Source organism: Actinia tenebrosa, unplaced genomic scaffold (assembly GCF_029948245.1).
Source record: "Actinia tenebrosa isolate PJP-AT-01 unplaced genomic scaffold, QUT_ActTen_1.0 PGA_scaffold2__45_contigs__length_23673736, whole genome shotgun sequence".
Classification (NCBI taxonomy): domain Eukaryota; kingdom Metazoa; phylum Cnidaria; class Anthozoa; order Actiniaria; family Actiniidae; genus Actinia; species Actinia tenebrosa.
Window position 1 is genome coordinate 16438510 of NW_028292579.1, and position 26100 is coordinate 16464609.

The 26100-nt window shown below is 43.3% G+C and overlaps 1 protein-coding gene across 1 annotated transcript; it reads right to left on the reverse strand.

The window, feature by feature from the left end:
• Positions 1-594: 594 nt before the first annotated feature.
• On the reverse strand, positions 595-25965 carry LOC148909427 (cleavage and polyadenylation specificity factor subunit 1-like). Its single transcript, XM_089034130.1, has 8 exons — positions 25889-25965; positions 25099-25132; positions 24317-24383; positions 23973-24020; positions 21410-21559; positions 20778-20907; positions 19654-19792; positions 595-1347 (listed from the first exon to the last, which is right to left on the reverse strand). Exons 1-8 carry the CDS (start codon positions 25963-25965, stop codon positions 1300-1302), a joined length of 693 nt encoding a protein of 230 aa, XP_088890256.1. The 3' UTR covers positions 595-1299.
• Positions 25966-26100: the final 135 nt, after the last annotated feature.

Below are 26100 nucleotides of genomic sequence, written 5' to 3' on the forward strand. Positions count from 1 at the left end.
GGCTTTAGTGAATGGATTACTTTTAATTGTTGGCCATGAAAAAGGCAATTAGGTATAAATGGAGCGTTTAAAATAGACAATAAAACTCCTCCAAACATCAAGCTTGGTTGAGTACAGATATAGATAAAAATATCTATCATGATTTTCGCTTTCGATTTTAAAATACGATTTCTAGTGGCCTTGGAAAGCTGTCAGAGATTGTATATGACCGCGACCTAGTCAATACGGCCATGATTGGAAGACTGAAAGGGTCAGGACTCTAGGCGGGATAGTGATCATAAAAATAGTGAGTGTAGATATTCAACTCGGAGTTTCATTACACCGTTAAATTTATCCAGAAACCGCAATGAATGGCGTCTGTTTTTTTTTTTTCATTTTTTACCAGAATCTGGTTTTGAATTTCAGGCGAAAATCGCAACAAAAGATAAGAGCTTGAGCGGAGAGCACTTGAATGTGGAGTCAAAACTCTGTCAAGGATTGACATGAACGTCACAGTCACAAACATGGAACTGAGAAACGATGAAGGCATAGTCTTTGATTGTCACTCATCGACTTCAAAGGTTAAACATGATACAGTATTCACGATCTGAGAGATCGCATATCTTTTTTCAGTTATTCTTTATTTAACGGTTGGACTTTACAGAAAAAGTTTATCGAATCACAGTTGGTTTTACCTCTATTAATAGAAAGAGGGATTAATCTAGACGAGCTGGGTCTTCATTGTGAAATGCTAGTGTTGACATATTGAATTATTACAGTTCAATAAATTCGTAATGAGAAGATTTTTTGTTCACCTTTTATTCAGTGTACAAGAGCAACAGTGTAAAAATGTGCTTCCTACGTTATGTATTTAACGAGTGTTCTTTTATGGGACATGGCCATCTTTTTCTTGACTATAGTCTGTTAGGGCAGCTTTGCATGAGGTTTGTTTCACCAGTCAGGCATAACTTGGGGCAAACTATATTCATTCACAAGACAAAAATCTTCGATCCCTGCCCCCGTGTTTGGTGGCAGGGGGTAAAATCAAGGCCTTTCGTTTGAAGTAACGCATTTAAAAAAATCTGCTTGGAAGAGGGAGAGAGTATAGACGGGCAAGACCGTCTTTATTATGGACAAGTCAACAAGCAACTATTTTTGTTTGAACAGCCAAGTGTTTCTTTCAGACAATCACAAGTGACAAGCCCAATAACAGTCCAAGATTCGTCGCGCAGCCTTCAGTGACTCTAGTCTGGCGTTAATGGTTGAAGCTGCAGAGCTAAACGGTGGTATATATGGATGATTATATACAGATGTAATCAATCAGAATCGATCGCACGCTCGTTCCACATCCATCATATCATCAAGGATCTGTGAAGACAAAACATGACGTGTTTATAATCAACCAAACAGGAAACGTGTACTTCAAGCGATCTGAAAACACTTCTGCAATCAAGGAAGGTTCAAGGCGCAGCCGGGTGAATCATGCACTATACAAAGTAAATGGACCCCAAATGTGTCTACGCTCCATTGAATCCAAAGGGCAAAGGAAGCGGGCGGTGTGCAAATGAAGAAGGCTGACAGTGCATTCATTTACTCAACCACCACGGCTCGACGAGGTCATACGTACTGCTTGTGGTTTGGATACAAAATGGTTCCGCGCGCCTCATTTCGGTAAACCGCTAATTAGGGTTTAAAAAATCATGACACGACATCAGTTTGTATCACGTTAGGAATTCACCTTTTCGGCGCTAGCTTAGTAGTATAGGGAATGGGGGTTCCAGCGCAATCTCAACACGGGCAAGACCCGTGTCAAAAATCCACCTACGGACAATCCCCACTCCAAGTGTGGTTGGGGGCAACAGCGCAAATATGTTAGTCTATATATGGAGTGCGAAGAATGTAAAGAGTTTGTTTGTGATTTCTGTGTAAAGTGCTTGAAACCCAAGTTTGTACCTACTAAACCAAATAAGTATATTTGTTGTGGCAAGAAAATGCAAATAGAAGACGACACGTCAGCACAGTGTTACGAGTGCGGTAAAAATATTCGTAATGCCGTGCCTTGTGCTACCAGGGAACAATATTATTCCAACGGAGGTCGTAAGAAGACGCCATACAAAAGAATAAAATACTTTAGGGACTGGATGAGTCATATCCAAGGTCATCGACTGGTATATTTAGACAACGAAGTAAAGAAGAAAATCATAGACCATTTAGAAGAGCCAACCCCACAAAGTCTACGGAAGACATTGAAAAAATTAAAGCTAGGGAAATATTACAAAGCTATTCCCTATCTTTTGTCTGAAATTACCGGTAAGTCTATTCCCGAGGTTTCTGATATGACAAAAGCCGAGTGGATGTTTTGTCGGCTGAATAAGGATATTCCTTATTATCCTGATGTAATTTACGAAATATTTTACAAAATAGACCCCAACCACCCCCTGTTAGGATGGATTCCGAGAAAATAAAAATGCAAAACTGGCGTTTATTTTGCCAGAAACCCCACTGGGGAATGCATCGCGCAGAACACCAAGCTATCCCCAGTGGGGTTTTTTGCATTTTGGGCTTACGGGGCTTATTTCATCCCGCGCCAGAGGCCCTCTAGTACATACACATATATCTTTCTTACGACCCACCAGAGGGTGAACTCCGGACAGCGTCCCGAGACACCCCCTGACTTTTCCAACTTTTCCTCGCGAAACCCCCCATCGCGGGGTTGAATCGCACTTTCCACCCCTCCCCCCACGGTTGCTGTGAGTGTGGGGAGGCTTTTTTTTCCACTCACAGCAACCGGTCCAAATGCGTCTACAGCGAGGCTCGAACTCGGGACTTTAGGCCTCCCCAGCTCCAAAGTCCCACGATCACGAGCGAACGCCAGACACATCTGGACGCTTATGTATGTGAAAATTATTATATTTAATCTGCATAATTTCTAGACTGACGTTCGATATGTAAATAGAATCCCGTCACGCTCTTTTCGAAGCAGATGTTTACTGAGCAAGCTTTCTTTGAAGCTCTTCTTTCGCTTCTTGATAGATCTTTTTGCGAGATTCCTCGGAAAGATCTCTTACGACTGTTTTTTTATTCCTTATGTCCGACTTTAATTTCTCGTACTTTTCCTCTTCGGCTAAGATAAGCGAGAATTCTACGTCGTCTATCTTTCTGTCACGCAAAGCCTTTGAGACAAGGTCAGTGATAGTATTTACTTTAGCCCTTGACAGAGCTATTGTCGTGTCATGCTTGGATATCTTGCTTGACAACTGTTTCATGATGCCTGTTGTAACAGCGGAAACGATGCCGCAGACGGCGCCGACGCTAGCCAAAGGAACTCCAACAATTATTCCCGGTCCAGTAAGCGAAGTAGCAACGCCAGAGCCTGTTAACGCCACGGACATGGAGCCGGAAGTTATCGCGATTTTATGTAATATGCTTCGGGCTCTAGCATACTTTTTCCTGACCTCCTCATAGTGCTTCGTTTGACCCTCTAAGTAAGCGAGGATTAGATTTGCCTTATTCAAGCGGAAGTTCTCGGCATTCAATTCATTGGGTTTTGTAGGTAAATCAGGATAGAGTGGAGGTGCTGATGGTATAACATCCATTATATATACTAATGTACGACGCTTTTGGGGATGATATTGAGGAGCAGCCACATCACGACAGCCGGGATTATGCCAACTGGAGAGCCTTTAGGAAGATGTTTCCGCATGCAGACCCTAGTAAGTTCGAAAGAAGACCCGATGGGATTTACTATAACGGCGAAAGAATATACAGCAATACAGACTTGGAGCCGCATGAGGAGAGGAAAAAGGCACAGCATTTGCCAATAACGAAGGAGGCACCCGTGTATGAAGCACCCAATTTTCCTAGAAACTTATTGTTAACCACGGAAGATTACCCATTTTACGATGCTGAAGGTGGTGTAAACAACTTCGAAAAATTGGTAACGCACCTGAAGATTTCAGTGGGTAAACAATCATTTAACGTAGTAGTAAGGAATATCTATGGGGATACGATGTTAAAGCATACGTCGGGTAAAGAGGCCAGGGAATGGTTAGCAGGACCCAATATGCGATATTGGCCGCAGCAGTTAAACTTTGCTGTCTGGGCCGCCACTAAAGGTTGTGGTGTTGCCGCGGACATGTTTCACATTCCAATTATGCAGTTTCACGTTGCCTTTACGGTAAGGAGGTTGTTGAAGGAGCTTAACGTACCCCTACCGGGAGATAAGGCATTTAATCCAATGAATAACCGCTACGACTCCGCAGCCCTAGAAAGGTTAATTAATGAGTTCAAACCACGGCAAAGAGACTTTCGTTACAAAGAGGGTAAGACGCATGGGCTGGGTATAGTTTACGTTTGGGGTGCCAATGGTGAGAAGCCGGCTGACTACGGACATCAGGAATATCCAAGTAATGAGTTAGAGTTCAGTGATATGGGTGGTAATAAGGGCAATAATTCATTAATTACTAGAATTCAAACGAACTACCCCGGCACTTGGGATCCATTTGTGTTAATGAAAGGAAAAGGTTTAAGGAACCTAGCCAGGATTAACCGTAGCATTGAAGCATTCGTGTACTGCATCCTGGGAGCGCAGGTAAATACCCGCAACCCCATTGTTGGATCCCAAGGCGCTTCACAGGAAACGCAACAAGAATTCCTAACTTTATTTGAGTCCGCAATAATAGAAAATGACATATCTAAATCGGTGCAGAGATATCAATTAGCGGTGCAGCAGTCTAAAGTGCGACTGGATTACGCTTTGTCGCCTGGTTGTTGGTTAATGCCGAGTAATTTGGTTATTAACACCAATTCCGTTGTGGGTTATAACAACAAGCTGCAGCGAGCTACTAAGGATATGAAGTTTGGGGTGAATGACGTGAACTCTGACACTCTTAGGAACATTCCTCACTTCGTAGAGAAGCCAAAAAAGTCACACGAAGCGAAGCTACCCGTAGTTAAGAAACCATCGAAGAAGGCCCATGTTATGCCTACGATACCCGAGGAATACGACCATAACTTACTAAAAGCCGGCTTAGCAGCCGCGGGTGTTGGTCTGAGCTATTATATATGGCGATGAACAACCCCTACATGGCTGGAGTAGATTGCGTTTATACGACTTACACAGGTGAGAAAAAATACGCCCAAGCATCTTGGGTTGATGTCACGGGCATGTCCGTGAATTTGAACTACTCAGGAAAGAAGTTAATCCTTTGTAGTATTTGCATTGGCACGAGCAGCCATGCCAACGTCGGCTTTAGGCTCCTGGACGAGAATGGTATACTGCAGCCTATGCGCGCGAAGACGAACAACAGGGGGCCTGTACATTTTTCCGTAGAGCCCAACCCAGCCAGCGCCGAAAATCATTCCGTTTGGACTTTCCACATGGTTGCTGATTGCCACGGGAAGGTAAAGCTGCAGATACGCGTAGACGATTCTGGGAGCGTTTGCGTGAATGGCATAGAAAATCAAAGAGACACGGCTTATAACCACAAGACCATTAGCACTTTTACGGTGCTTAGTCTCTAGAAGCAAACTATGTTTGCTGAAATATATGAACCCACATGTAAAGGAAGATTGGTTCCTTTATTACTTAGAGGAAAAGGAGTACGTAAATGATGAATGGTTTGACACTGATCTTTGGGTGAAGGTTGGAGGCGTGGGATTACTTGTGTGTACTATTAGCCTTAATACGGGGTATTCGTGCAATGCTGGGTTTAGGATCGTCGATGAAGATAACCGCCCATTACTACCCTACAGAAAAAAAGATAATAATAGGCATTCAACCCATTTTTCATGTGAACCATATCCGGGAAGCCCAGAAGATATAACTCCAGTGTCTTTTCACATGATAGCCAATTGCCAATATGCAAAGCTGCAAATTCGTCCCAGCGATGGAGGTAGGACCATAGCAACTCGTGGTCGCATAGGAATAAATGCTGTGGGAACTTCTCCACCGGATGCTATTTGGAATCATAAACCCATTAGCACCATGAGTGTGCTGCCGCTAGTTCCGCATTATCAAGGCGGCGCGAATACTATCTTTACTTATCCCCAGTCGAGGACGCCTCGGATACCCGACGACGATAAGCCACCAGTAATACACAAGGATAAGATTAACCCTTCATCTTCTTCAGGAGGACCACCCCAATAGCGACGACCAAGATCCAGATGTTATTCCCTACAAACTTCAACAGTTCTCCGCCGGCCTTCAGCGCCAAGGAAACGACCGAACCCAGCAGCCCAGGCAAGCCGGCTGCCATCTTTTTTCCCAAGTCCGTTAGTCCATTGCCTAATTTCTTTACGCCCGCGCCCGTAGCCTTAAGCGCGGATAGGATGACTCCTACTACGGTGCTAATAGCGACCGCAAATGCCAGCGGAATACCATACTTCACCAGAGCTCTTTTTACCTTTTCCTTGGTGGTAAGCCCCAGCTCCTTTTCCAGGTTGTCCTTTTGCGCCTGTAATTCCGCAAGGCGTACCTGAAGGGTTTCTGATTCCCTTTGAGCTGCCTCCCTTTCCTCTTCGGGACGAGTCTGGTCGTTGATTATTTCCTGCTTTTCGGATATGTTTTTTTCCAGGTCTTCGATGGCCTGATCTCTTTGCTGGATTTGCTCTTCTTTAATGTTGATTTCAGCAACTAACTGCCGCCGCTCCACCAAAGAACCCTCTATGGTGGTACGTAAGTCCTTGGCTTCTTCCTTGCTTATATCCAGGCCTTGCAGGGCGAGATTGAATGCCCTTTGGGCGCTGTCTTTTTCGCGAAGAGAAATGTCTCTTTGTTCTCTAAGTTCTAATATGCGTTGATTCTTGTCGTCAAGTTCTCTCTTTTGAGCATCAAGGAGTAGTCGGTTTTGCCGTATGTAATCTGCTTCCCTTTCCTCCATCGCTTGCTTTAGCTCTTCTACTTCCCTTATCGCCCCAAGACCTTTTTGTTGCCGCTGCATTAGGGTCTTAACTCTTTCGACGGCTTCGTCAATATTCTCACTATTTTCTCTCATTCTTTCGGGTAAGTTGGGCTCTCCTAATGCCTTTCTAAGGGTTGGAGGAATATTTTTATCTGCGTAGTATTTACCATTTATGTCCCTGATGACATATGGATGAGCATTAGACCTATTTAACCTTGCTACTACGACTTCCCTGCCCCATTCGTTATCCGCGTCAAACATTACTTGGACTTTGTTTGGATCCCAGTTTGGGAATTCTTCCTTGATCCTATCAAAATCGTCCGGGGTTTCTTCCATGGATTCATCCATTTGTTCCTGAACCCTACTAAGCCATGCAGCGCCGGGGGCTTCGGGGATGTTGCCGTCCGGACCAAAGCTGGTTTCCGCGGTTTTGCTCCTAGGAGGTTTCATCATCGTCTTACTACCAAAGTCGATGTTATCGAGCTTTATGTATTCTGGTATGGGTTTGCCTGGGTTCTTAGTGCGGTATTTGTCTAGGAAAGCCATCCAGCCGGCGCGGGCTCTCTTTCCAAACCGACGCACCATGTTACCTCGGAATTCCGTGGGGTCGTTGGTTTTAGGTAGTAAAGACTCGTATTCATCGTCGTTAATGTCGACTTGACCTTCTTCGGTGGTGGGATCAAAATCCGTTCCTTCTACTTCCATTATATATGATAAGCTCAAAGTTAAACCCCAACGTATTACCTAAGCAGGTTGGCGGGCTGAAAGCAGAACGCACCTTTCACCGAGTCACCTTTACCCCCAGCAGCGCTAAGCCAGGGGAAACCCTGTACGTAGGCGTGCCCCGCCTAACGGATAACCTAGTCTTAGTTCCTGGAACCCTGGCGCTAAGGTTTGACCTAGCAATACAACCAAGCACTGCGGACGCGCGTCACGTTGTCAACGACCTTGGTCGCAACATTGTCTCAAAGATGCGGGTGAAGTTCGCAGGGGAATCCCTCTTGGACTTAAATAGGTACGATCTGTATACCACGTACAAAGACTTATGGTTGACTGCATTTGACCGCGCGCAAAGGATAGAGCAGGGAATCGCCAGTGATGCCATACGCAAGGTAAGAAGCGCAGCCTCTGGCGCCTCAGGAGAAGACGAAATAAAGGCGGCTTATGGTACTAAATATGTCATTCCATTAGATTTCGAAGTTATCACGAACCACGGTGCATACTACCCAAGGCAGCTAAGCGAACTACAGTTCGAAGTAACCCTAGCAGACACTACGAACATCCTACAGGGAAAGGACGTAAGTTCAGCAGCCGTCCACCCATACTCCGTTACTAACTTAGAGCTGCAGTATGAAACGGTATACAGCGAAGACTTAGCACGTAGCGCCGGTATGGAATACAGCTCCGGGAAGGCTTTCCTTTACGATCACGTCGTGATGTACAAGACGTTCAGCTTTACGAATAACGTCGAAGAGGTCATCAACCAAAGCATTAACCTTCCCAGGCGCAGCCTTACAGGGATAATGTTGCTGTTCGCAAAGACATACACGGCAGGATTGCGTGACTCCGAGGCGTTCTTTAATCCTAACATTACCAACGTAGGTGTTAGCATCAACGGAGTGCCTAATAAGGTTTACTCACAAGGGATAAAGCCCGCGGATATGTACCGGGAAGTCGCGCGTAAGTTTGGCGACCAAATTAGCCCAAAGGAATTCTTTAAGGATAAGTATGCGCTGTGGATCGACATGCGCACGACGAACGACGAAGACCTACATGGACAGGGATTACGCCTGGTAAATACCCAGGACGGCATTACGTTGGAGATCAAGCGCACCAAAGACGCCAGCGACACTACTAAGATAAATGCATACATTTTCGTAGTCTCAGACGCGCAGCTAAGCGTGGAAATGAATCAGCTAAAAAGCGTCGCCTACTAGGCTCGCGTTCCTTGAGCCAAGCGAAAGGATAAAAAATATTCCTTACGTATAATATGCTCCGCGTATTCAAAAACAACGAAACTAAACTGCAATGCATAGTGCAAAGCGACAAGCTGTACTTTAAGGCGAAAGAGGTAGCAAAGGCATTAGGTTACGCAGACACCAAAGATGCTATTAAAGTCCACGTGCGGGATAAGCATAAGAAGAGGCTTAGTGAATTTAGAATAGAGGTGAATCGCCTCCCTTCTGGTTCACACCCACAATCCCTGTACGTGACGGAGTCTGGTTTGTATCAATTGATATTTAGCTCCAAACTGCCAACGGCAGAGTCGTTCCAAGATTGGGTCTTCGAGGATGTCCTACCTACGTTAAGGAAGACGGGAAAGTACTCGTTGGATGGTCCAAATAAGTTGGTCTTCAAGATCGAGAATGAGTTTGACTTACATAAGAAGGTCATCGATTACATACGCCGGTTTCACCCTACGCTGTTATTAGCACCTGGACTCGGGGAATTGCAAGATACCACCAGTAAAAGGATAACGTGCTGGCAAAAGGGCTACCAGGCAGGTCAACCCGACATCCTAATTCTTAACTCCCATAAAAAATACAATGGGTTATGTCTGGAACTGAAGACGCCAAAGGGTAACGGCGTATTGTCCGACAAACAAAAAGCGGTATTGACGCAATATGAAATGAATGGTTATCTTACGATGGTTTGCAACGATTACGATCTGATCTGCAGGGAAATCGACCGTTACGTCGACGGCATTCGCATACCTTGTCCTGGCTGCGTTAAGGCTTTCAAGTCACAGGAGACGCTACAAACGCACCGAAAGATATTTCATAAATATAATGATAGTTGAACAAACTCACTGGCGCGAATTAATACAAGGCATTTCATACAAAATAAAAAATTACGTCGTCTTCGAGGACATTAACCGCTTAAGGTTGGTCCTCTTAGACGGCAGCCAAGAGTACAGCTTATGGGCTCCTGACTGCGTACGGTACGTACTGCAAGGCGAAGAGTACACTCACATACGTAGCTATGGTAAAGTCAACGGTCGATGGAAGTTCGACGTTGAAAGAAAGGCGGAGGCTAATCCATTGTGTGATTAGTCATCCTCATGGGCTTCTAGGTATTGGTCTGCTACGTCGGACCTCATTTTTTCCGACATGAAATCAATCGATATCGTAATCAAGGCTCCTCCTGCGAACGCTGCGACGTAAGGTAACATCATATATTAGACCATTCTTTTCGTATTGCAAGGTAATGGTCTAAAGGCTTGGGACCTTCGTACAGGCAACACCAAATATGTTGTTCGCTACGTTGACAACCACATTTATCGCAGATGCCGTCCCAGTGTTCTCGGTTCTCCCATCTTACTCCTTCGTAGTCGTCAAAGCATACGAAATCTTGGTCTATTTCTTTCTTACGCAGCACTAAAGCCCGGCTGGTTTCAAGGGGGCAACATCGCTCTGCTAAATCGCCGTGGGTTTCACAGACGACTTCTTCGAGGTGGTAACGTCGGCAGCGGTATTTATGCCAGTTTTCTTCGAAGAGGGGTTCATCGCATCGGCGGCAATGACCTTTAAGGCAGACTCTATGCTCGCGGTGATATCGTAGGGCCTGTACTGTGGACAGTTCCTTACCGCAGTCACCGCAAACAGTGCTGATGATCTTCTGGCAGACTTTCTTGGAAAGATGGTATTGCAGCCGCTGCTTGCTACTAAAAGCTCTATCACATTGCACGCACTTCATTATATACGCCTTATTTTTTATTGTTAAATTGTTAAACCCTGTAAGAGGCCTCAAGTAAGGACCTATTATTTCTTGTTATTTTGTTAAGCCCCCATTAAAAGATGAGGTATCATTCTTTCTCATCGTTAAAACCAGCAAAAAGATAATCATATTAACCATTCTTCGATTTAACAAAATAACAATAAAAAATAGGCCCTTGCTTGAGACCTCTTTGCAGCATTTAACAAAATAACAATAAAAAAGAAAGACCTATGCTAATTCCTCTTGCTGGGGCTTAGTAAGATCTTCTTTGCGACCTCTTACTCTTCTCGAGCGTCGTCTAAAGTCCTTTGTGCTTTAGTATCCGCGGGACACCAATGTCCAACGAAGTCTTCTTCAGAGAATACCTTATTACAGTGGCGGCAGGTGTATTTTTTACACGGTTTGGGTATCGGTGTTTTGGGAGGGATTATGCAGTCAGCAGGTAGTTCGCATGTAATGCAGTCCATATATCTATGGGGGATATCGAATGAAGTCCTTAATGGACTCCTTAGCCCAGCCCGCCATTGTCAAAAGCGCGCCAAACCGTTCTGCACGCTTCAGACTACACATTTCATCGTACAATTCCTGTACGCGCTCTTTTAACCGGCCTATCTCCTCCCTTTGCATTTCTATGGTATCTTTTTTATTCTTTGCGTCGGCGGCAATCCTTCTTACTGCGTCCACTGGGTCCATTGTATATATAATGGATCCGAACCATATTCCCTGCAATGCCCTGATAGTAGGACCCACCGGCTGCGGAAAGACCCAGTTCGTGGTAGAGCAGCTATTAGAACCCTTTAGATACCGCTTTGACTATATAGTGCTGCTTTGTCCCACCTACGCGAATAACCGCACCTGGGAAGGCATAGGAGTGAAAGACGACGACTTCTTCGTAGATATTTTAGATCCTAACGAGTTATCCAGCCATTTGAAGTTCTGGCACAAGCAATTCCCTAAAGATACACAGACTTTACTCATACTGGATGACATTGCCTGTGGGGACGACGTAAAAAGACGCACCTCCGAATTAGTGAAGCTCGCTTTCAGCGGTAGGCATGACAATATCAGCGTTTGGTTGCTTTCCCAGCAGCTTACCAGTGTCTCTAAGCCCTTTAGGGAAAACATAGGCTCTCTCGTAGTATTTTATACTCCAAGTAAGTCTGACCTGGAAACCATCTTAAGCGACTACGGCGGCGAGATAAGCAAGGAACAGTTGCATGAATACATGCGGCATTTAAAAACGCACCAACATTCCAAAATGATCTTCTCTTTGAGGTTTCCGTACGAGGTTGGAATCTATGATTCCTAATGTATATGGAGATTGAGCAGCTCTTAGATGAAGTCCCCACACAGCTAGATGAAAGTAACCTCAAGGAACAACTTAACATCCTTGTGTCATCTGGGAAGTGCAAAGAAATGATAGGCAAGGAACTTACCCATGAGCAGGTTAATAAGCTGTCAGAAGAGGAAGTTAAGAAGTTCCATAAGAGGTACGAGGCCGCCCTCGCAAGTAAGACCACGGACGCCGTAGCAGACTCCGCTATCCGACTTGCCACTAAATTGCTTGGACTTGCACTGCCTATAGACGACGTGGAGCAACTACAGAAGGACATAAGAGATGACTATGTCATATCCCAAGAACTTAAGATAACCTGTGGGTGGTTGTCTTTGAAGTGCGGTAAGTTAATGGCGGTCGCCTCTGCGGCACTTCACGTAGCTCAGCACGTCGACTTGAAGGAGGTACTAGGTTCCTTCGGAACATCTTGGAAGGACTTCAAAAAGGGCAGAGAAGTTGAAAAGGTCTTTCAGGCAGCACTTGCTGAGGTACCTGATCAAGTCGCCTCAAGTACTTAGTCAAGTCGTTGTCAAGTCACCTCAAGTACTTAGTCAAGTCGTCCTTAAGTCATTCTCAAGTACTTAGTCAAGTCGTTGTCAAGTCATTGCCAAGTCATTGTCAAGTCGTCATCAAGTTACTTGTCAAGTCCTTCAAGTCCCTTAGTATAAGATGAGTGGTACCGAAGAACAACCTCAGGAGGAGCAGAAGATTACCAAGCCTAAATCTGCAGGCAGAGTTGCCGCGGGAAAGAAGCTCGCGGAGATGAATAAGAAGAACAAAGCAAAGAAGGTGGAAAAGGTGGAGGACGAAAAGGAATCCTCCATTAATCCTGGGTACGTCATTGGTGCGTTAGGAATTGCTATAGCAGCGGGCAGCCTTTACTTACAATGGTGGAATATGAAGCCAGAAGTAAAGTGGGAGGCCGTGCATGTGCCGCCAACATATCACGCACCTGTAGAGACGAAAAAGAGTAAGATCCCTGAAATGGAGTAGATTTATCACCCGTGGCGACCTAGATTTTCCTTCTCGCTTTGTAATATAATGTCGACCGCGTTGTTGAAAACTGTTGAAGAAGCAGCTATTATTACTTCTATTGTTGCGGGTATTGGTTGGGTAGGTAAGAAAGTGCTCAAAGAAGACTTTACTGAAGACCCAAGCAAGAGCTTCGCTAACTTTGCTAAGATGACCGCTGCCGTTGGCGGGGCTATCATGGTAAAGGATTACCTACGGAAGGAAAAGTACCTACCTAATGTATAATGGTTAGCTTAGTCGCAGGTGGAGTCATTGCAGCTTTAGCATTCACTGGAGCTAATTATGGTGGTCAATATTTAGATAGATTAGTTAGAGGCGACAAAAGCGGTGCCGCCGAAAGAAAGAGACACGACTTAGCGCTGGAGAAATATCAAAGGGACGTAGCGGCTTGGAATGAAAAAAGACAAGCTTACAGGGATTGGTTGGATAAGAACTACCAAGACAAAATGCAGGCAGACAAGAACTTCGAAAACACAGACTACGCCTTCAAACTTTATGCGCAGGCGCACCCCGCGACATTAACGGGGTTAAGAAAGCCTCAGTTCAAGAATTACTACCAGCCTTCTAAGAAACAAAAAGACAATGAATTGGTTTTTGTAGGAGTCGCAGGGCTGGCAGGAGGCGTAGCTTTGGCGTATTTAGTCTAAGCTACGCTTAGCCTCTAGTGGCGCCTTTGGTGCCTAGAATATAATGATCGTCTTTTTGGAAAGCAACAAGAATAACTTTACCACTTATCTGAATCCTCCCATCCGCGCGGAAAGGGTCCGGCTGGTTAGTTGTTCTTTGTACAATTCTTGGTATAATTTAATTAATGGCTTTGTCATCGGAACTTCCGGCACCAAACCAAAAATACCAGATTCCCATTACACCCCTATAACACTGGCTAAGGAGCTAGCGAAGCATGGATACACTCTTACCACAGGATTGCCCCATGAAATGACATTCAAGAAAAATAATGGGAGCGCCAATCTAAAAGACAGTTCATTGGTAGAACTCCTGGGCCTTACTAGTACCACGATAAATAGCGGCAGTACATATGACGTAAAATGGAAAGTCGCATCCTCTTACGAAGTCTATTGCGATTTAGTTCATAGTTACAACAATGGAGAAAAGTCTTCTCTTATGTCCAAGTTTCTGCCCAAAGGTAATCCATTTGACCCAGTAGAATACACTCCCATTTCTTTGAGCTATGACTTGTCTAATTTGGTAGAAAGCATAAACACTACCATTAAAGTGGACGGAAAGACGGTGGATTTTAATGGACGTAAAATCAATCTTGTTTTGGAATTCATATAATGGGTCGCGTAGAGGACAAACTCAAAAGGATTTACTATGGACCCGAAGGCTATTGGAAAGGAGCGTCAGCTATCAAGAAACTCGCGACCGCAGCCAGGGTATCAGACGAAACGGCTAAGAACTGGTTGAAAAAACAAACCCTCTGGCAGGTTTATCTTCCCGTGCCCAAGTACATTCCCAGGCCCAGCTTCACCGTAAATACCCCCAATGAAGTTCATCAAGCGGATTTGCTTTTCTTACCGCACGATAAGGTAAGAAAAAAGACTTACAGGTACGCTTTGACCGTAGTTGATATCGCAAGCAGATACAAGGACGCCGAACCTATAACCAGCAAGGATTCTGGGGAAGTCGCAGAAGCCCTAGGTAGGGTTTATAAGCGCGTCTTGAAATGGCCTAAGCTGCTGCAAGTGGATGCGGGGACGGAGTTTATGGGCGTGGTTACCAAGACCCTGAAAGACCACGACACTAAGATTAGAAGAGCTAAAGCAGAGTACCACAGGGGTCAGAGCATCGTCGAAAGATTTAATAAAACCTTGGCCGAGCGTCTCTTTGGGTACCAGTATTGGAAAGAGCTGGAAGATCCCTCCAAACGCAATAGGGAATGGACTCAGAGGCTCCCCCAGGTCGTCGCAGCTTCGAACAACGAGGCGGCCAGGGCTACGGGAATAAAACCCAGGGATGCCATAAAAAAGAAGCACGTGGAACACAAGTCCTACGTCAGAAGTTCGAGGGCGGTCTTCCCCCATGAAAAAAAATTAGGTAATGTCGCGGTACGATATCTCTATGAGCCGGGTGAATTAGAAGGAGGATCCAAAAGAGCTACGGATCCTAATTGGTCTTTGGAAACTTATCAGATCCGAAGTGCGATAGCTAAGAAGGGTCAGCCCATCTCGTATTATCTTCATGATGGTCCCACGCGTGGGTTCGTCAAAGAAGAACTGCTTATCGTGTGATGTCCGAATGCTATCGTATGCACTCCGTCATCACACATCCATCGCTTACCGTCAAATGCAGACAGTGACACCTTCTCCTGCGTGACGTTATGTATCTGATGACCATAGCTGCGCAGGCTGTTCATCTTATGCCGCTGTTCCTTGCGTGTTCGTAATACGTTGAGGTAGGACTCGTGCGTAATGTCCTTCTTAACCACGTACTTTTTTACGCCTTTAGCTTTCTTTTCTACGCCGTCTAACTTTAGCACGCTGTACATCTTTGGTTTCAGACCCACGTACTCTACTATGGGTTTTCCTAACATTTCGTCTTTCATCTTCCCAATTACCTTCTTATTCTTCGCAGAGTAAAGGAAGTGCTCCTTCGGGTAACCGCTGGTGTCGTACTCGTCTATGTCGGGGAGGCAGTCTTTGTAAACGTCTTCCGTCTGCACCTCTAGAATTAGGGAGTCGGTGTCTGTGTACAGGAGGCGACAGCGGTCTCCGTACTTTGGCTTAAGCTTATCGTAGTAGAACTCGTACATAAGCAGCTTCGATAGATCCAGCACCGTAAAGCCTGTGTAAACGGGCTTGTTTAGTAAGAGGTTTGCCCTTTTCATGTGAATCACGTAGAAGTTCAGCATTTCTACGTATCTAACGAAGCCTGGCTGTGACACGTATGCTTCTGCTTCCTCTTTGGTGCTGACTATTTTTACGCTTACGCGCTTGCGGATGTTCTCCATTGTCTTACCAAATACGCTATTGTTCATCAGTTTGAAGAGGTTTTTCTCGAAGTCATTTTTCGCTGCGGTACGCTTTTGCGTGTTAAAGTCAATGTAGGGGCGCATCCAGGGTTCCTGCGTGAATTTTAGGACTCTGTGGATCTTCTTTACGCGCATTCCGTGTCGCACGTAGAACTGCAGGTTGCGGTAATGTACCACATACTTCTTCTTATCCATCAGGTTCATAGTTAGTTTCCTGTACGGTTTGTAACCAGGGCACATTTGCTTTTGCAGCGGACTTAGCTGCTTAAATGGTATCTCTATCGCTTCTGGTGCTAAGGGGAACTCATTGTGTTCGTCGTGCAGGCGCTCTGGGTACTCCAGATCCACTTCTAAAACGTAACCCTTGTCTTCCTCCTTTCCTACCTGCATGTAGAAGTCTATCGGCTTCACTGGATCCCATTCGAAGTCTCTCACAGGTAGGTACTGTGACATTGCCCAACCATAAAGGTTATTCGCATCCAGGTAGTAAATGTATGTGGTTGGTTTCTCTAGGTCGTGCTCTACTAAGGGGTTGTTTGCGCGGGCGTAACGTCGGCTGGGTCCGCATACGCCGCCACGAATACCGTCTTCCATAAACCGATACATGTCGTATTCCGTTAGGAGATCCAACTGCGCATTTGTTTTCTTTAACAAAGCACTCCAGCTGAGCCCAGGAGCCGTGTAGAAATTAGCGGGATCCAATCCGTAATATTCCATAGCCATCTTTCTGAAGCTTTGGAAAACATCTGCAAGCAGCACTACGTCAGACCTTAGGTAGATGTCGTGGTAGTCACCCATGTTCTCACAGGAGTACTTTTCCCACACGTCTAACGCATGCTGGTACTCCTCATCCTTTATACCGGACTCGTTTAGGGTGCTGTAGAAGCGATCTTTGGGTGGTAGGGGTTCTTTGAATCGATCCCAGGAGTCCATGTATTCGTATGGGTAGACTCCTTTCCTTTCCGCGCCGTATTGACTGGAAATGGGAAAGTTGGTGTTATACTTTACGAGGTTTGCTAAGGAGTCCGCCATAAACTGCTGCGAATCTAAGAACTTTAGCTTACCCACAGTTACGGACATGTAGCGCTCTTTGTTGTTGGGTATGCATTTGACGTCGGAGCCGTCTGTTCCTTGTAGTAGCAAATGGGAGTCGTAACCCCTTAAATTGTGAAAGAATACGGGTATTTCCATTTCTGGATCTACTTTGAAGTTTATATTGCATTTCCAATGAGCCGCTCCTCTGTATTTACCCGTGATGTGGCAGTGATCCCTAACCTTATCCACATAGAAATCCTCAACAAATGCTTTGTGGCAGTGAATGCAGTGCGTGGAGGGCTTTCCCGGCTTCTCACCTTTCTTAGCATACTTCCCGCATTTAAAATGAGCTTCTCCTAGATACTTTCCATCTTCATCCCACGCTTTCTTGGCTCGTCTTCCAAACTGAAGAAGCGTATGTTGGCAAATGTGGCATTTTTTTGCCTTGTTAAAAGCCTCCTGGTTCTCTTTGGTAAATTCCATCTTCTTTGGGCGTCTTAATTGTTCTCTAATCTCCCCCTCCTCTTCTCGCAATGCTTCTAGAAACTCATTAGCTGCGTTCTTACCTCGGTAAATCACAGGAGGGTTTGCTTTACCGTCTGATCTGACTACTATGTAACCAAAGGAGCAGATCTCGTGTAATCCTACCTTATTCGTGGCGCCACGTTTCTGCTCTTCCTTAGTTATCAACGCTTCGAAGTCTGCATATATCACGTAAGGCACTTGCATCTGCTTTTGATGGTCTGCGTATGAAAGCTCTTTGTTGGTGGGCATCTGGATCCGTTGTGCCACTTCTTCGACTCCGCGGCAGATCTCATCGTGTTTCTTTAGGGTATTTAAGGACGTAAATGACAGCAAGCAGCAGTCGCAGAAGTACTTTTTGCCTTTGTGCTTAGTATGTCTGTAGAATAGTCTGCTAATGTGTTTAACCCATGAGTAGTGTCCGCCGTGGTAGAATAAATGTACGCGCTCTCCTTTACTTTTTGACAGAACTAACGGTACTATCGTCTGCTCTCTGACTCCGTAAACGTTAATTGCTAGATCGTTTATTTCCTCAAATATGGGGATGTCTATCAACTGCATGGGAAATTCCACACCATCCCACTCTAAATCATCTGTGGGATACTTACTTGTCCTACAGGGATCCTTCTCTGCTGGATACAGTGCAGACCTGATTGCCCACATAAAGCATCGATTGTCTTCATTCTTCACGTTTACAATAGCCTTCTTCCTTTCTACCCACGTTGGTAGCGGTACGTAACTCCCCCCTCGTATGGGTACGTACCTGGCTATACTTATCTCTATTCCTTCAACCTCCTCTACTGTCCAACCCGATCCTTCTTTCGTGTAGTTGGACAGCGACTCCATTATTGCTTCTAAGGCTTCACTGAGTGACCTATCCAGATTCGTGGATTCTAATATCACTAACGACTTTGATCGCAACATTGCTGTCGTCATTACCTCGTCTTTTGACAAACTTACTTCTACCATTATGCTCGCTTTCAGGGCTCCTAATTCTTCTATACCTTTTCGGAGAGTCCTTTTAACCTTCCTTTCTGACTGACGCCAAAACTGTCTAACGTCAATCTCACCGTTACCGGGTATTGACACCGTGCTGAAGTTGCTTTGGGATTCCATCTATATAATAGGAAATATTTTATACCTAATACCAAGCACTTTTTAAGTCGTCGTAGTCGTACTCACAGTCCTGACAATGCCAAAACAATTTAACCTTAGTCTCAAACTTCTTACCACATCCACAATCATAACTGCTCATACACTTCGTCTTCATTTTCAAATGCTTTTTCAAATCCGCTTCTTTCTTAAAAGTTCTCTTACATTCTTCGCACTCCATATATAGACTAACATATTTGCGCTGTTGCCCCCAACCACACTTGGAGTGGGGATTGTCCGTAGGTGGATTTTTGACACGGGTCTTGCCCGTGTTGAGATTGCGCTGGAACCCCCATTCCCTATACTACTTAGCTTGGATTGTGTTACGGTCACCACAAAAGTTCGGACATTGTTCTCGGATTCCCATACAAATTCACTGACTTTAAAGAGAAAATTTAGGTAGATTTCTTTAGTTAGCTCTCTTAACAGCAATAAGAAAAGCTTCAATCAAGCTACAAAAATGATATTTTATTTGTATTTAGAGAACTAACTAAACCAACCAAGTAAATAGTTCATTCAAAGTCAGTACATTAGTACGGAAATCCGAGAACAATGTCCGAACTTTTTGATGACCGTAACGCGATTCAAAACAATTTATGCTACGAGACGGCTTGCGCCGAAAAGGTGAATTACACTGTATTTTCACATTTTGAACATAAGAAACGAAAATGGATCCATTTTATTTCTCTTTGGATGCCTGTCTATCCATTTTGTCTGTCTGTCTGTCGTCTATCTACGGTATGTCTGTCTGTTCGTCTGTATGTCTGTCAGTGTCTGTCAGTGTCTGTCTGTCTGTCTGTCTGTCTACGGTCTGTCTGTCTGAGGTCGGTCGGTCTGTCTGTCTGTCTGTCTGTCTGTCTGTCTGTCTGTTTTTATCTGTTGAATCACTTGGTCTTCAAACAAAGAAATCGGGGGACATTTCATTGATGCAGTCTAACATACTAAACCCTTTTCACAGTCCAGGATACGGAGAGTGAATAAGTGTGTACCTGTGATGGCGTTGTTCCAATCTTCTTAGCGACTTCTTGACGTTCCATCAAACTGAGATGGATGAACTTGGACAGTAGTTCCCAGTCCAAAACATTACGATGAGGGTTGCTGAGAGAATGCCTCTTAGACTGCAACATCCTGCAATACAACCAAACCAGCATCAAAACCAACAAAGACAAGCGGCGGAACGACTTTAAAGTGCATATGACACGAAACATTTTTAATGTTGAAAATGTGTAGTTTATTGGTACTAATAAGAATATCATGGTTAAATTTTATTACAACTAGTTTTCTTATTAAATCGTATTCCTAAAAGTACCTTTATCATGGTTAAATTTGTTTGAAAAACGTATTTTCTAGAAATTCAAGAAAATTTAGCAATACTACGAAACCAACGCCAAAACCAACGAACACAAGCGGCGGAACGCATGCATGATTCCCGTGTATCAGCATATTACGCAGTACCGTAGAACAACAGTTAAGGCCGATTTACGCGTTATGCTTTTTCCCAGCAAATGTCGCGCGCAACATCCTGATGACACAAAATTGCTTCGTGCAAATCGACTCGATTGCGACTGTTAATTGCAGCTAAAACTTGTCGTAAGCATGTTGCGTTTCGAAAAAAGGTTCAGAAGGTTTTGTTGCATACCAAGCCCGAACTGCAATGATCGAAAGATCACAACAATATGGAATTTTACCAAACTTTGTCTGCACGGTTTTCCGCCATATTTTCTTATGTGCTGACATAACTTAGTATGAATATATAAATACATTTAGCTTGGCAAACGGCATGCAACAACTCCTTCGCCGACCAGGCTTTTTTGAAATAGCTGTAAGCTTATGGCAACATCAAATGTATGAACTCGACTGTTATTTTACTTTAAAATGTGTTCTACTTTTTAGAAAGATAAATAAAAGACATTAAAAGCTAGAGTACGTTCACCCAACATTTTTACTATCGGGAGCGAAGTACTCTCCGCCTATGATAAAGCAAAACAGCCTCTTGTCTCTATCAGCCAAGTTTCATACGACTGAGAGATGATAAGATTCCAGAATCTACGGTCTTTGCATGTTTAAAGATCGAAATTGATATATTACTATATAGGTTTATTGGATCTCCAACCTGAATGCCTTGGGGTTGAGTCCTGCCAAGTGTGGGATGCAGTCAACTAGTTTAGTTTGGAGCATGTGCAGACGTCTGTAAGTCTTTTCTGTCATGGGTAACAGGAAACCAAGGCCACCATCCAGAGTGCCTGGGAAGAAGAAAAAAGAACATCAAACTAAACAAAGACTAAAAACAAGAAAAAAATCTATTTAGCGAACGAGGGGTGCTAGACAGAAACAGTGCAAATTTCCCATGATGCTTTGCAGGAAGTTGAGACCCCTTCCTCTACTTGTAAGCTGAATACTAGTGTTGGACAAGACACGTGAGGAATGTTGGGAGAAGCCTGCTGTGTTCTCTTACAAGACACGCACCCGAAACAATCAGAAATCGAGATTTATAACAGTTATTTTATCGCATGTAGAACTTTTCGTTTGTACAAAAATATAATGCTTCTTGCTAAAAATCTCAACCAAGTGTTTCAACATTTCGAACTCATCGTTACAATGGACTACTTTGACGATACGTCAGCCATCTTGGATCGCAAGGCATTATGGAGCGTTTGTTTCTCAGCAGGAAAACAAAACAAAAACAAAGCAGGGTCTGGTAACGAGAACACGCCGCGCTCAAAGATTAAATAAACTTGTACCTACCAAAATACGTCAGCTGACGTAAATCTTTTGCCTTCTCTCCACCTAGCTTTTCGCCAGACTTGGCGCGAATACGAAACATCGAAGTCACGTGACTGCCTATATTTATGTCTGCTCTCTGAAGCAACCGCTGACCACCTGCACTTTCGATAGCTGTGAAGAGAAAAATATTATATTTTAATTATATGTTACGACCATCCCTTTCCGTGAGGGGCTCTCTTATTACCATTATTACCATATTCACAACACATAATATTGATGGAGTGCAAGCATTCCCAAGAGAGTAAAAAGACAAAGTATGGCGGCCATTTTGGTGCCGCTTACAATGGATGCTAATAAGAAATCTTTGTTAAATGGTACCAACATGGCCGCGATGACGTAACGCGCAAACGAAGAATCCCCAAATCGCATTTGATTTTTCGATTGCGATGCCCTGATATTCAGTTTTAATTTATGCAACGATTTATAATTCTCTTCAAGCAAAAAATAGCAAGATAGATTAATTGAAAATTGGAAGGTTTTGTTAAACGGGATATAAGGAATCATCCTAATAAATAATAATATGATAATAATAATAATAATAATAATAATCACAACAACACACACAACACATGATCATTTCTTTTTGTTGGTTTTAATTGTTCATTACGAGTTGGCCATACTGGAAGATCAGCAAGCCGGTTTACTGTACGTACGTATTGTATCAAGCTAGCAAATACAGAGTTATCGATGGTGTTGTTTTTGTTGCTGTTGCTAATATAAATGTTGTTGTTGTTGTTGTTCCTTCTGTTGTTGATGATGTTGATCATGCTTCCGTGATTGTTGCTATGGTTACTATCGGTGATGTTTATAGCACTGTTGCTAATGTTGGCGTTAGTGTTGTTTTTTCCTTTTGTTCAGTGTTGACTGCTGTTTTTATTGTTGATATGATGCTATTATTGCTGCAGTTGTTGTTGTTGACACTGCTTCTAAGTAATGTGTTAGAGTCAGTTTTCCTTCTGTTTTTGGCTGTTGTTGTTCCACATGCTATTGTTGCTGCGGTTGTTGTTGATGTTGCTGCTAATATGTAGTGCAGTTGCAACTCATCTATTGACCTCTTTTTCTGCTGGTGACAAAATCTGAAGACGAAAGCCCCCAGCAGAGGTTTTGTTAGAACTTTTCGCTGGAAACAAATCTCTGACTCCATCACGAAAGTTCTTGCTTTGGAAAGCATATATACCCGGATTACTTGCAGCATTGATAGCGGTTAGTATCTGGTTGATTGTATGGATGATGGAGCCCAACCCAACATGATCCCCAAGGTAGGCAACTATAGCATAATACAACAAACAAGGAAACCAGGTGAAGGCGTACAACAAGGTCACCAGAAAAACTATCTTAGTGATCTTGTTTCTAGACCGAAACAAGGCCTGTTGCGTGACATTCGCACCGTTACTCCTTCGCCAAAGCACAAGCATTACTTTCGTGTACCCAGCGGCCATAAAACCGAAGGGAAGCAACCCCACAAAGATGAACCATGCCATGCTGTACACTTTGGAAACGTCTGTGTCCCACCATGACTCGACACAAAAGTCCTTGTCTTCGCTGTAAGTGACAACCAAGAACAAAGGAGCGTTGAACAAGAAGGAAGTTATCCAACAGACTGCAATGACAGCCTTAGCTTTAATTTTGGTCATTCGTTGTCTTTGTTTGTATGGATGTACAACCGCATAAAACCTCTCCGAAGCGATAGCAACAAGAGTGAAGACAGATGCAGCACCCCCAGTCCAAGTCAGGTTACCACCTGTCATGATCTTACACAACAAATCACCCAGTACTCCATGGGGATGATGAAACGAGTGGATCAAAATGAACCGAGGGATCAGAAAGGTTGAGAATACCGCGTCACTAACAGCTAGGTTCGCAATGAGGAAGTTAACAGGTGTTTTCATTTGTCGTTGTCTGATGACTACAACTATCACGAAACCGTTGCCGATTATACTACACAACACTAGTGCAGTGAAAACAGCAGTAGTGAGAATGTCACTAGTGAATAGCATCGTAAGAATAACAAAAATAGTCTTTTTTTGTCTGCAGTCGGCAAAATAACCGTCTAAGCGACTATGAGGAGGATAAGTGACGAATAATATCCGGCATGTCGATCAAATCCGACGCAAAGCAAACAATAATGGGTATCAAATATAATCATTATCAAAAATCTAGATTAAGGATATCACCTTAAAGTGTAAAGAGTCAAATTGGAGACAAAATTAATTCATAAGTTTCACATGTTAAAGGAAGTCGAGTGACTTTTAGTAAAGGATTTGAACAATACGTGTGAATTGATTTAAATTAAAATTATAGAAAACATCGTTTCTAAAAATCTTTTTGTATTTAGATTTTTTCTTTATCGGAGCGAAACTAAAGGAGGATGAGATTTTTTAAAAGTAAAAGACAAATCGACTTCGCCTCGTGAGTGCATAAAATTTTGGCCAACTGTTGACGTCATATCATGGTAAATGAGATAACATACCACGCAAAACCATCTGAAATTTGTTTACTTGGTTATTGATAGGAAAAGTCTTACCTTCAGGCTGATAGGTGAATAGAATCAAATTCTGGTCCGCGTCTGACGCTGTTAAATAAAATGAAGCATTTCAATTGGTTAAGATATTTTTATCTGGATTTTAATTGGCTAAGAGCTGCGAGTCCGTCAAGACCATTTATGCTGGAACTCACTCGTTATCTCTGTTTTAGGGGACAAAAAGAAGATATGTTGGAAATATGTCCATCTTAGAAATACGACTGTTTTGCGGGACATATTTCAAGGTGGCGTCGTTTTCGTCCCAAAAACCTTCCCCACAATGCATTGCAATGCCAACTTGGCCCACCTTTTTCTCCATTTGGGAATGACTAATTGGGGTGACGTACCTAGAAAACCCAGTTGTGTTCCATCGATGAAGAACTCCGTCCCGTACACTTCAAGGTTATGTGGATCCTGTGAAATATGAATCTGGATTACCAACTGAGCGGTGAATTTTGTTTCAGCCAATCAAAGCGCGTTTAGCTATTTTGCCTCCGGCCATCATTCCCAGGCTACTGTACCCCAACGTTTGCGTATTTTTCTGTTTTATTATAATTAAAATAATAATGTAAGTGCCTACAAGAAGCAGAAATATGGAAAGGGAAGAAAAACAATTTCACTTTACCGCTGTTTGCTTTCGAATTCGTTCTTCCAAGTTTCAAAAATGCTTAGGGCTGGTATCATGGATTAACAATATTATAGCAGTACCCAAAAACCCTTGCTTGAGAAACACAATAACGGGTTTATGCAGGAAAAACACCCTTCTCCTCTAAGAAAACGTCTTATAATGCTTTTAAGTAGGACGATAATCTAATGGCATGGGGGGGGGGGGAGGGGAATGACTTCTGGGATCAAAACGACAAAACAGTTCTATAAAGAGGAATTAAACTTGTCAGTATTTTTGTAACTGTTTCAGATGGAAGTTAAATCTTTGAGAAGATTTCCCACTTTGTTCTAGCATTTGTGATCATTTGGACCCGGAAATACGTCACAACTTACATACAGTAAATGCAGACATGTATAAAACAAATTTCAGTACAGCAAACTGTTTGTTTCACACAACAAAGGATAAAAGCAACGATTGCTTCTTATTTGATAAATCCAATATCGCTAAAGATCCACATCTTACCTTACTAACGAAAGCTAGTGTTTTTAGTTTCTGTCTGGAAAAGATCAGATGCAATCAATTAGTAGCGATAAACCAAACCTCATGAGAATTGAAAACCTATTGTTATGTCCTCCAATTTGAACTGCATCCCGATGTGCTGTAAGGATCTATACCGTAGTGAATCAAGGGGTTTTTTTGATGGGCTTATAACCGGGGGGGATTATAACTGAAAGGATATTTGCGTTGACCGGGGAAAAGGCTCGTAACCGGAATTTTACGGTATAAGTCCTTAAACTATATAAAAGAACATTAAAAATAGCACACAGTAATAGTAGCATAAGATGAAAGAGGTATCACCATGAATTGGGGTAGGGTTAGTAGAGAATAAAAAATGACCTATAGGCTGAAATAGATAGAGGTCAACATGCACAAAAACCTAACAATCTAGCGCCATTGCGCGAAGCGTGCAAACGTCTTCATTTACACTGATGAAAGTCTTTGTTTAGACCCAAACGTCTATTTGAAAAAGAGTAAATTTCATAAGTCAGAGACAACTCTAAATCACAATGGTCGGTAGTAAATATAGGTCGTAAAGAACCAATAGTCATACAGCATACCTGTAACCCTTAGCAACGTGATGCTCTTAACTAGATCAGCAGCCAGGACAAAGTTTCTAATTGTGACAAGAGAATGTATGTACAACTGTGTATCAATGAAGTGCCATTCCTATCAGATCATTATTCTCGAAGTTCCAGATGTATATCTACAGGGAAACAAAATAAATGCTTGTCAACACCCACAGATATACTACTTCATTTTCTTCCTGTCTGTCTCTCTCTGTCTGTCTTCCTTCCTTCTAGCAATTTCGTCTAATGATACAAACACCATAATAAAAGGTTCACAAAAACATGTACAGAACTAGGATTCTAAGGAAAAGTTAATCGCCAAACTATGAATCATTTTCTGTTTTCATCAGTCGTAACAACATTTCATTCAAAACAACTCACTCGACCAAGGCGCGCA